We start from the raw sequence: 12,230 nt of genomic DNA, 5'->3' as shown, positions 1-12,230 counted from the left end.
CCAGAAGGTGTGTCTATGAAATCCCTCACTTCTCAAGCCCAGCAAATCCAGCCCCCTCCTCCAAAACTGCACAGGAGAGAGTGCCTTAGGGTGACTAGAGGTGTGACCAGCCAAGTGCCTTCTTCCATCCTGGGATTCAAAGCAGGAGTGGGGGACACACACAGCCTTGTCAAGGTGATAAGCATGCATTTCTGCTGCACTCTATACAGGTGAGTAACCGAGGGTGGGGGCTTTGTTTCACATGACACCCAGGGCCCAGGGAAAGTGGGGGATGGGAAAAGTGAGTGAGAGGAGAGGAAGAAAGAGGAATGAAGGGGTGGATGGAGAGCAGGGGTGGCTCCAGAATTTCTCCACAGGAGCTCAGAGGCAGCAATCTGGCCACAGAGAGAGGGGTGGGGGCCTGAAGGACTATTGACACAGCATTCTTCATAAGGTTGAGAAAACGTGAACTGTTTATATCCAAAGAAAGAAGAGATGATGGAAAGAATAGGGGAACTATCCCTGCTCCCAGCTACCCCTTGGTACCACTAATGGTTGGAAAAAGTGGCAAGGGAACAAAAAAAGGGTCAAGAAATTGGAGAAGGGGCTGGGAGTTGGGGGAGAACACAAGGAAGGGAGGCAGAACAACAGCAGCTGAAGTCCTGGCCTCAGGCTAACGGGCTTTACTTTGGGGGGCGGTATAGATTGTAGGAGAAGCAGGTGGGAAGGAGATCTAGGGAAAGTGATTCTGGGGCAAGTGGTCACCCTCTCCAGGGTAAAGGAGTTAGAGGCCACTGAGGGGGAAAACAGGGTAAAAGAAGAAAGCGGGGGAGACTATGAAAAGAAAGAAAAGCGCTGAGGGTGGAGGGAGAAGGGGCTTTTGAGATCATCCTGGAGAGGAAACTGAGGCCTGGGGGTTGTGGGTGGAAAACAGGAAGGAACCGGTAGCTCTTGGCACGTATTCTTAGAGGAGAAAACGGAGGCTCACAAAGGTCAGGTCACAGAGCCTGCCAGTGTTGGAGCACAGGCGGCCCGGGGTGAGCGCCAGAGGTGGGCTTTCCTCCCTCACTGAAAGCCGGGAGGGCGAGAGAGAGAGAGAACGGGGGCCGGCGGAGAAGAGGGCGAGACGAAAGTAAGCAAAGGGACATTAGAAGGGAAGGGAGAGCGGAAGGACGCGGACCGAGCGGCCGAGCAGTGGAAAGGGCGGCAGGTGAAAGGCACAGAGAAGAAAGATGCGCGGGGGACGCGCCGCTCACCTATGGTTGACACCACGGTGCCCACGAAGTAGAAGGCGCCGGGGAAGTCCCAGCGCGGGCGCAGCGCGTCGGCGCGGACGCCCGCGGCCAGCGCGGCCTCGTAGTGCCGGAGGAAGGCGCGCAGCTCCGGCTCGGCCACGCCGTGCGCAGCGCTGAAGTTGCGCAGCGTGGCGCCCCAGCGCGCCCGCGCCTCCGCCTCGCCGGGGCTCTCGAGCGCCGAGAAGACTGTGGCACCCGCCACCAGGTAGAGGCCGATGAGCGCCGCCAGCAGCACGAAGCGGCCGGTGTCCTCGTTGAGGTGCGAACGGCGGCAGCAGCAGCAGCAGCAGGAGGGGCGCGGCAGGCGGCGGCGGCTACGGCGGGGCGGGGGCCGGGGGCTGCGGGAGGACATGGTCCGGAGCTCAGCCCCGGGGCCGGGGCGGCGCTCGGGGCCCGGGCCACGACATCCCCCCGGCGGGAGCAGGAGCGTGAGGATGGTGGCCAGGGGTCCGGGGCCGCCGCGGAGCCCCTCGCCGCCTTCGCAGAGCCCCTCGTTGCCTTCCCAGAGCCCGGACAGAGGGGCGCCTCCGCCTCCTCCCCGGCGCTCAGGCCACACGCGAGTCCCGTGGCCCAGCGGGTGCCCGGGCAGGGGCGCTCCTCTGCGCGCCCCGACGCCTCGCCGGCTCCCGCGGCTCCTTACCCGCCGCTCTCGGGCGCGGGGCTCCGCAGCTAGGCCCCTGCCGCCCGGTGGCCGGCGTCCGCGGGGCCCCGGGCCTCATACTCCTCTCCAGACAGGCCGCGGGCTGCGGGCGGGGTGGGCCGTGGATCCCGGGCGCCTAGGACCGGGACGCGGCAGCAAGGCGTGGAGAGAGCCCCCGGGGGCGTCCCATGAGGCGTTCGGGCTCGGCGCCTCCTAGGTGCGGGCTGTGCGGGCAGTCCTGCTCCCGCCCCCGGGGCTGAGCTGGCGGCGTCGGCTTCGGAGCCTCGGAGCCGAGCTGAGTCCGGGGAAGCGCTCCTTTCTCAGCTCCAGCCGAAGAGCCGCCCGGCAGGGAGAGGCGGAGTCACTGGCGCCCGGGGCGGGGTGTTGGGGAGGGGTGAGTAGGGACAGGAGGGAGGGGGTGGAGAGTTGGGCTGCTGCGACGCCTCCCGGTGGCTCTGGCGGCACCAATGCGGGGCACCGGAGCAGGTGTCCGACTGCGGTGCGGGCTACCACTCCGCCGAGGAACCTCGTCTTGCTCCTCCCTGCGCTTCGCCTCTGGAATCTCTCCCTTATCTCATGCCGCGGTGAAACTTTGCTCAAGTTGATGGTGCTCTGAGGTCTCCAGGGCTGGAGGCCGCGCGACGCGAATCGCCGACACTGGATTCTCGGGCGTTAGTCCGAAGTTTAAGTTCCCTTCGTTCACTCCTTTGCCCTGGATCGAACCGCAGCCCCAGGACGCAGCGGGTTCCACTGGAAACGGGGAATCGGGGAGAGGCGGTCGCTGGGCTCCGGGCGACCTGGGAACGAGGGCGTTTGCTCCCCCTCCCGACCGAGCGGGCGGCCGGCGTCAGCACCGCGGACAGCGCATCGGTGCCGCAGCCGCGGGCGGGCGCCGCTAGGGCTGCAGGGGTCCGAGGCGCGGGCAAGGCTGCTCACCCCGCTGCGCTGTGCACCCCAAACCCTCCCTGTTTTCCTTTCTACCTCCCGTGTGCACCCCCCTACCCGCCACCCGAGGCAGGTGCGGTCGCTGAAGCAGGCTGCTGACAGGGCGGGGACGCTGCGGAATAGAGACGGGGGAGGAGTCAAGCGCGGGTAGGGGGCCAAGGTGCCACCGGGAGAAAGAGCCCAGGCCCGGCGGACTGCCGGGCTCCTCGCGCCACCCCAGCTCACCGACCCCTCTAGCCCGGGGCGGGGAATAAGACCCTGGCTGCGGTAGAGAGTAGAGGAATAGAGGAGGTGTAGGGGAAGCTCACTAGCATCTCCCCTGAGGCCGGCGGGGGGAACGGTGTGCTATGGAACGCCCCTGGGAAATGGTCGCCCCCCCTACGCCCCACCGCGGCAGGAAAAGACGACAGATGCCCCGCGCAGCTGCGGGTGCTCCTCTGCTGGACACAAGCCGGCTTTGCCGGGGCCACAAAAGTTCTGGCGAGGAACACCCTCGGTACAGGCGGAAAATCATCCTCTTCAGGCAGCCAGCTCCTTCCCTGTCCTCCCCCTTACTATGGACTGCGGGAAGCAAGACCCTGGTGATGATATGATGGCAGAAAATAAAAATAATAATGGTGACTGTACTTAGATATCCCAGGTGAGTGAGCGGTGGCAAAAAGCAGACCCCTGCCCCTGCCCTACCGCCCATTTCCAATCCCGGGCTAAGGTCAACCCAAAGTGGTGGCAGCAGCGTCAGTCAATTACGGGTCATAGTGCTAAAAGTGTTCCCTCCACTACTCACTGAACGTTTCCCGCCTTCGAAACTAGGGCCGGTCGCAGAATGAAAGGTGGACTGCAGACAGGAGAGCTGCTGAAAGCTGAAAGGCATCTGACTTGGGGTGTTGATTGTCCCAAACCAGGGTGCTCTGGAGATTTGGTTCTTCCCAGATATGCTGCCTCAGTTTATAGATGGAGCCAAGTACACTTCCCTCTGTGGTAGGGACAGATGGGTGGAAACTCCACCACCACCATTTCAGAACTAGGCTTCCTGGCACTGGATGGCATGTGGCTAGTTTTGCAGGGCTCTTCTTACAATGGGCCTAGGGTATCTTTGTGTGAGGGGGAGAATATCTTATCCACCAAGAAAGTTGAACCTCCCTCTTTTCTGGAGCACAGTAGAAGGTGTATACTAACACAAATTTTTGTTATTGCAGACTATTGTTATTATTGCCAAAACAGTCAACTCTTTCTCCAAGGCTTTGGCTCCCCTGGACTCTCCACAGATGCTGCCCTAGGACCTGTTCCCCCAGTACCCCCACTCTTAACAGCTTCAGCACACAGTGAGGACAGCCCTGTCATGGACCTCTGAGGCTGGATTCCGCTTGGCTGGTCAGCTCTTGACAGAAGCCCTGAGGCGTGTCATTCTAGGAGTTGCCCTGGAGACTCCAGATGTAACTGAAGGGCATTGCCAGGCCTCTCAGAGGCTATCTTTGCCCAGACTTCCCAAGCAAACACAGGGTGCTTCGCTGCAGTATTCTCTGCCTCTGGGACCAGTTCCTTGCCCAGTTGGCAGAAGGCCTGTCTTGTCCTCCAACTTGCTATTCTAGCTTGATTAGCAGCAAATCTCTGGCATCAATCTCGGCTCCGAATGACCTAATCAATTTATGTAATAGGGAAATGATGAGTTCCCTGCACATAGGCACAGGATTTTTAGGGAACCAGCCCCGTGATAAATGCGGCTTTTGCCCACTAAATCAATATTTAAGCTACTGACTTCCAGCTGGCTATGCTCAGAGCCTTTACCTCAGCCCTGAATTGCTGCAATAGACTCCTAAGGACAAGGGCTTGCTTAGTGTCTCCCCGCTTAGGTCCATCCTGCCTGCACCTGCCAGTCATCGCTGTGATCATGCCCATCTGATATGATCATGTGATTGATGTATCTAAACCACAGTCTCCAATGGCTCCCCTAAAGCTATAAAAATGTAGTCTTTAAACCCTTGAGGCTGCCATTCAAAGACCTTGATGAGGTGATTCCTAACAAATCATTCCAGCCTTTCCTTCTACTAACTTTTACTTATTCCCCAAGTACTCTATATCCAGCCCAATCACCAGGCCTTTACTTGTGCTGTGGCCCCTACTACAGCACTATCTTCTCTCTTCTTCTCTCCAGCTCTTTACAAAAACCAGCTCAACTCAAGTTAGACATTTTTTCCAGAAAGTTTTTCCTTTGTAGGATGTTTTGAGCCAATCACTTTGATGCCATCTTTTCAACTCCATGATTATTGAATCTGCTATGCATGCAAAAATTTCAGATAAGACACGCAAATAGGTACGGCCTCTCTTTCTCTTTTCTGTCTCTCTCTGTGTGTCTTTCTGCCATACACACACACGCACACACACACACACACACATAAACACAATATAGGAGTGTTAACCAAGAAAATTAGGTAAGGTCAAATGGAACCAGTTGGCAAGTCCACTCCTAGGTATATACCCAAGGAGATAAACAAAAATGTACCTTCACAAAAACTTGTACATGAATATTCATAGCAGCAGCATTCATAATAGCCAAAAAGTAGAAAGTGATGAATCTGTAAGTCCATTAATTGATTAATAATAAATAAAATGTAGTATATTTATACGATGACATATTTGGCAATAAGAAGGAATGAAGTACTAATATATACTACAATGTGCATAAATCTTGAAAACATACTAAATGAAAGAAGCCAGTCACAAAGGACCACATATTGTATGATTCCGTTTATATAAAATATCCAGAATAGACAAATCTATAAAGACAAAACACTTAGTGGTTGCTTAGGGGTGGGGGGTTCAGGAGAATGGTAGTGTCTGCTAATGGGGATGGGTTTTCTTTTGGAAGTGATAAAAATGTTCTAAAGTTGATTGTGGTGATGATTGCACAGCTCTGTAAATATACTAAAAAGCATTGAATTGTACACTTTAAATGAATGAAGTGTATGTTATGTGAGTTACATCTCAGCAAAGCTGTTAAAAAACAAATACAATGGACCAGGCGCGGTGGCTCATGCCTCCAATCCCAGCACTTTGGGAGGCTGAGGCGGGTGGATCACGAGGTCAGGAGATCGAGACCATCCTGGCTAATACAGTGAAACCCTGTCTCTACTAAAAATACAAAAAAATTAGCTGGACATGGTGGCAGGCACCTGTAATCCCAGCTGCTCGGGAGACTGAGGCAGAGGAATTGCTTGAACCCGGGAGTCAAAGGTTGCAGTGAGCCGAGATCGCACCACTGCACCACTGTACTCCAGCCTGGGTGACGGAGAAAGACTCTGTCTCAAAAAAAAAAAAAAAAAAAGATATGAATTGAGATAATCTTTATCCAAAAAATGGAAACAGAAATTTATCCCAAGGAGGCCGGGTGCAGTGGCTCACGCCTGTAATCCCAGCACTTTGGGAGGCCGAGGCGGGCGGATCACGAGGTCAGGAGATTGAGACCATCCTGGCTAACACGGTGAAACCCCGTCTCTACTAAAAATACAAAAAATTAGCCGGGTGCAGTGGCGGGCGCCTGTAGTCCCAGCGACTCGGGAGGCTGAGGCAGGAGAATGGCGTGAACCCGGGAGGCGGAGCTTATAGTGAGCCGAGATCAGGCCACTGCACTCCAGCCTGGGCGACAGAGTGAGACTCCATCTCAAAAAAAAAAAAAAAAAAAGAAATTTATCCCAAGGAAAATAATTGCTTTTAGAAATGAGAAAATTTGAAACAATTTAGTTGTGTTACAGAGAAAATTATGAAATTAAATTTGAATAAAGGAGTTTGCTCCAAAATACTTTCTCTTAAAAATTAACCTGTGATGGTAAAATTTTGGTGACAAGTTTTGCATTCCAAGTAGTAGCAGATTCAAAATGTTCTGGTTGTCTTCAAACCTCTTTGATCTTCTTGTTCTCAGAACTCCTCTAGTACTCATTGTCTGCATTACTTATTGGCAATTAGCTGTGTAATGGGATACTTTTTCTTTTAAAATATGGAGAAGATGGTTATCGCTATCCTGTGAAGGGTCAGTTGCGTTGCCTTCTTAGTAGTATAGATGCAGCAGCTCTCCTCCCCCCATTCTCCTGGAATTAGGTTTTTATAAAACCTTTTATGTTTTAAGTCATTTGGCAAATGTTTCCTCACACCATGTTTCACAGAGCTGGTAACTGGGAAGAAGTGAACCAGTTTTACCCAGGGCCTTCCAGAATGGAAGGGAAAGACATCTGATTTGTCTTCTGTGAATTTAAGATTAAGGGGTCTTGTTGAGAAAAGCATGGGGAGAGTCTGGTCACAGCCCAGGAGCTGGGAGAAAGGCCCCTTGAAATAAAATGATTCTGGGGAAGCAGGAGTCTGACTGGAGGCTTAGACAAGGGTCTAAGTGCTTTGGTGACACAGGATGTAACTGATGCTGGCTGCCCTGTAGTTCAATCTCCCTAGAACTGTATGGGATTTGAAGACAAGGGTTGAATCTGGACTTGTGACCTGAGAAGACAGTAGCCTTGGTGCCTGAAGTGGTTCCTTATGATAAAGTGCATCTTGAGTGGCGATAGGCAAGAAATGTCTCAAATGGTGCAGCAGCACTTAACAATAACATTTGTAATAGCACTTACAATACTGTCCTCCTTTTCTTTCCATTGGCATTTGGAGGACAGGGTTCCTGTTGGACTGAAAAAAAACATGGGTAACATGCCTCTATTTTCATATTGCTCTTATGTCTAGATGTTCTATCCATTATTGAAGGTGAAATATTGAGGTCTGCAACTACAAGAGTAAAACTATCTAGTTCTCCCTTCAATTATGTCAATGCTGGTGTCACATATTTTGAGGCTCTGTTGTTTGCTGCATATATGTTACAGTTGTTATAGCTTCTTGATGGATTTACCCTTTTGTTAATAGAGATGGTGTCTGATTTACAATGGTTTGACTTACAATTTTTTGGTTTTACAATGGTGTTAAACCATTGCACTTTTGACTTAATGTGTAGTAGTCAATAAATTACATAAGATACTCAACACTTTATTATACAATAAGCTTTGTGTTAGATTATTTTGCCCAATTGTAAGCTAATATACATTTTGGACTTAGGATATTTTCAATTAATGATGGAAATATAAAAGAATTTATCCCAAGGAAAATAATTTCTTTAAAATAAAAAAAGGGAAAATTGGAAACAATTTAACTGTTCTATAGAGAAAATAATGAAATTAAATTTGGATGTAACCCTATCATAATTTGAGGAGCATCTGTATATGATGTCCTTTTTTGGTCTCTTATAATAAATTTTCTTTTTGAGACAGGGTCTCACTCCATTGCCCAGACAGAAGTGCAGTGGCACAATTATAGCTCACTGCAACCTAAAACTCCTGGGCTTAAGCAATCCTCCCACCTCATCCTCCCAAGAAGCTGGGACTATAGGCATGTACCACCATGCCTGGCTAATTTTCTTATTTTTTGTAGAGATAGGGTCTCACTATGTTGTCCAGACTTGGTCTCTCAAAGTGCTAGGATTACAAGCATGAGCCACCACAACTGGCCTACAACAATTTTTGGCTTACAGTCCATTTTTTCTAATATTTTTATAGCCACCCAGTTCTCTTTTGGTTACTGTTTGCATGGAATATCTTTTTCCATTCTTTCATTTTCAACCTATTTGTCCTTAGATCTTCAGTTAGTTTCTTGTAAATAGCATATAGTTGGGTCATGAGACTATCTTATAACTCAACTTGTTAAAAATTTGTGACTGTTCAGCTGCTCTCTGGTTATTTCCAAATAACTGATGAACAGATATTTATTGAGAACCTACCAGGTATAAAGCAGTGTACTATAAACTGTGTGTGTGTGTGTGTGTGTGTGTGTGTGTGTGTGTGTGTGTGTGTGATGAACCTTACTCTCCCTTCAAGAGCTTAGAGTCTGGCTGGGGTGATAAGATGCACATGTATGAAGCAGTAAGGACTATGATATAGCAGATACAGTTAGGAGCTGACTGTATGGTGCTGGTCACGGGAGGTCAGAAAATGGAGCCTGTAACAAGGGCTGCAGGAGTCAGAGGAAGCTTTGGATAACAGGAAGAATGGGGGCAAGGCCTAACAGATGGGTAAGGTTTGGATTGACTGAAAGAGAGGGAACATCCCAACCAGGAGTATTGACCTGGGTGCAAGTATAGAAGCAAGAAAAAACATATTGCATTCAAGGAACTATGGTGGGCTCGTGTTGAGTATGGGTGAGAGGAGAGGGAAGAGTCTGTTTCTTATAATCTAGGATCTCCATTGGTGGCCTCTCAGCCTCTCAATACAACTTTAGGGCATAGATTAACTGACCCTGTGAAACCCAAAGTTGAGTTTTTTCCTTCTAAAATGAGAGTCAGATATATAATATATGTGGACTCTGGCTTGATGAAGCCAATTTTATGGCAAACTTTGTTCTCCCACAAACATGGCCATACTGAAAGGCACAAGCTATGTCTGCAGGGGAAAAGGAAGACAAATTGGGAACATACTGGGTGCAAAGTTGGGGGCTCTGGTATTAAAACCTCCTTGGGCTCAGTTGCCATATCTGTCTTTGTGAAGAATGCACTATGTCATCTTTAAGTCACCATAATATTTGAGGATTAATGAAGCTGATTGCTGCCTGTTGATAGGGAGTTTTGAAATGAAGACAAGAATCCCAGAGTGAAGAGGAGCCTTAAAGCTTTGAGGGCAACTCCTTATTTCCTAATCCTCTTGTGTAGAAAGTTGTGGGTTCCTTGTCTGAATGTCTTTATGGAGTCCTGTCTTCTAATGCTGAATCACTCTTTATTAAGAAGTGATTTTTTAAAAATGATTTTTAAATATCTATTTCAACTCTTTCTTATTTTAAAATCTAATCCAGATTTTTTTGTTCTCTAGGTAAGGCCATACATGTATTGATTTTTGTCTCAAATGGATTTTGATATAACTTTTTAAGACTGTATAAGTAATGCATAATTAAATTCTGATATGACTTTTAAAAACTATATAAAGTAATGCATAATTAACTTAGAATAATTGGAAAATTCAGGAAAGCTAAAAATAAGAAAATAAGAATTACCCCCAATTCTATCACATTATGCAGAGAAAATTACTGTTATCAATCATTTTAGTGATCTTACTGCCTGGTTGGTTGGCTCTATCTATCTATCTATCTATCTATCTATCTATCTATCTATCTATCTATCTACATATACATACACATATTTGATTTTAGTAAAGTTATAGGATATTTTACTTACTACTTTAAACTTACTTTTTAATTTAACATCATACATCATTCAAGACATCTTTTGATTTAAACATATTTGTTGAGCACCTACTATGTGCCAAGCACTGTTCAAGGTACCTGAGATTGCTCAGTGGACATGGAGTTTATATTACTTTCATGTCAATAAATACATATGAAGTATCATTTGTTGGCATAGTGTACTCTAAAATAAAGTTTTAGCTGAATTTCACATTGGTAGGTATTGCTGGATTCTTAAGATTTCCTACTCTTCTTCCCTCTTCTCTGTCTTTAGTTCATCACTCTCTTTTTTCCCCTATTAAAATATCAGCAAATGTTTGAGTTTGGCTTCTCAGTGAGACTTCTAGTTCCCACCCAAATCTCTGTTCAACCTCTTTTTTAGCAATAGAACTCCCATTTTATTTGAGATGTCACTGTGACCAGTTAAAAGACCCTATTTTCCATTCTCCCTTTTAAGGTGAAACTGTATTTTTTAATTCTAGCAAAATATTATGTGGGACTTCCAGGAAGGCTGCATAAAAGAAAGCTAATTCCACAGGAAGGGGGGCCCTTTTGCCCTTCTGCCATTTCTCCTTCCTCAGTCATGCTTCCTAGAATATAGATGTGATGACTGGGACCCCAGCTGCCATCTTGAATCATGAGGTGACTTTGAGGATGGAAGCCACAGTGTGAAGGAGCAAGTTCCTGCATGAATGAGTCTGAGATTGGAATTTAAACCTTCAAATGCGGTGAGACCATCAACAGGCCTGACCTTCATTTGCTTCAATTTTTTCCTCTTATCTCCCAATCTCCCCTCTTCTCTCAGGTATTTGTACCTTGTGTTCTCATCATGGTTGACTTTCCTGTGGGATTTTTCCCTCCACTTGGTTCCTGTATATTCTTGCAATTGGGAGAAATGAAATGTCAATAACTTTTCCAATCCAAAACCAATAGGCTGTCAGAACCAAGAGCAAAAAGAAAGCAAGGGAAGAAGGCTTAGGAGAAAGATGCTAGAGGGTTGCCATAGCTAATATTTCATCATTTGAATGAGTCAGGAATCTATGAATATTGAACTGATCGTTTTAGAGAGTTAGAATATTTGTTTTAGCTAGGCAACTCTAAAAAGGGGATGAGACTCAGAGGAGGAAAGAATGGAAGGTGGCATTGGAAGTAGATAGATTATGGAAGCAATGATTTTTATAATGAAACATTCTCATTTATTAACTTGTCTGTGGGTTGTGAAACATGCAAAGATGAGATTTGTTCATTAGACATTAATTAAAACTGCAATGCTGAAAATGGATCACAGCATAGAACATGATGTTTGATGTAAATAAATGCATGGGAAACTGGGGGTAACTGTTTTACTTGCTAATAGCCCAGAAATGAGCATTGGTGAGTGGGGAAATTGGAGGAGGGGTGTGTAGTAGGGGATGATGTGTGGAGGGGTAGCATTGGTGCAGTTAGGTGTGGGGATGGGTTGGGGAGAAGAGTATTGGGGATGCCTTTCCAGGTATTACATGGTCAATAGGGCTTCTAGGGGGAGGAATGTTTCTTGTGAATAGAAGGTCTTCTTTATAGTTGAGCACATGAGTGTGGTCAGTCAGCTTCCCTTTTTCTCCCTCCCTCCCTCCCTTTCTTCCTTCCTTCCTCCTATATAACAATTTTTTTTTTTTTGAGACAGAGTCTCACTCTGTCGCCCAGGCTGGAGTGCAGTGGTGCAATCTCGGCTCACTGCAAGCTCTGCATCCCAGGTTCACGCCATTCTCCTGCCTCAGCCTCCCAAGTAGCTAGGACTACAGGTGCCCACCACCACGCCTGGCTAATTTTTTGTATTTTTTAGTAGAGACGGGGTTTCACTGTGCTGGCCAGGATGGTCTCCATCTCCTGACGTCGTGATCCACCCATGTCAGCTTTTAAACCTCTACTCTGTGCCAGGCACTGTGCTATTAAGGATCCTAACTCACTTAAAATTGCCTTTATATTAATGACTGGGTAGGAGGGAGGATGGGAGTACCATTAGGGGCTGTTGGAATAGCAGATAAAGAAGCTAAGGCCCAGAAGGGCAGTCAGAGGTACTCACTTAGTAGTGCATTTGCAGTCTCCATCAACCCAACAATCCCCTGGGCTGGCTGGCC

The 12,230-nt window shown here is 48.1% G+C and overlaps 1 protein-coding gene across 1 annotated transcript in view; it reads right to left on the bottom strand.

The window, feature by feature from the left end:
- The window catches only part of KCNK12 (potassium two pore domain channel subfamily K member 12), a 62,391-nt gene extending 59,446 nt beyond the window's left edge, over positions 1-2,945 (bottom strand). Inside the window, exon 1 of the mRNA XM_004029202.5 lies at positions 1,236-2,945. Coding sequence (XP_004029251.1) covers positions 1,236-1,626 — 391 coding nt within the window. The 5' untranslated portion in view covers positions 1,627-2,945. The remainder of the gene's footprint in view (positions 1-1,235) is intronic.
- Between the last annotated feature and the right edge of the window lie 9,285 nt (positions 2,946-12,230).

This window comes from Gorilla gorilla, chromosome 12 (genome assembly GCF_029281585.2).
Source record: "Gorilla gorilla gorilla isolate KB3781 chromosome 12, NHGRI_mGorGor1-v2.1_pri, whole genome shotgun sequence".
Lineage (NCBI taxonomy): Eukaryota > Metazoa > Chordata > Mammalia > Primates > Hominidae > Gorilla > Gorilla gorilla.
This window is presented reverse-complemented; position numbering and strand designations above follow the sequence as displayed.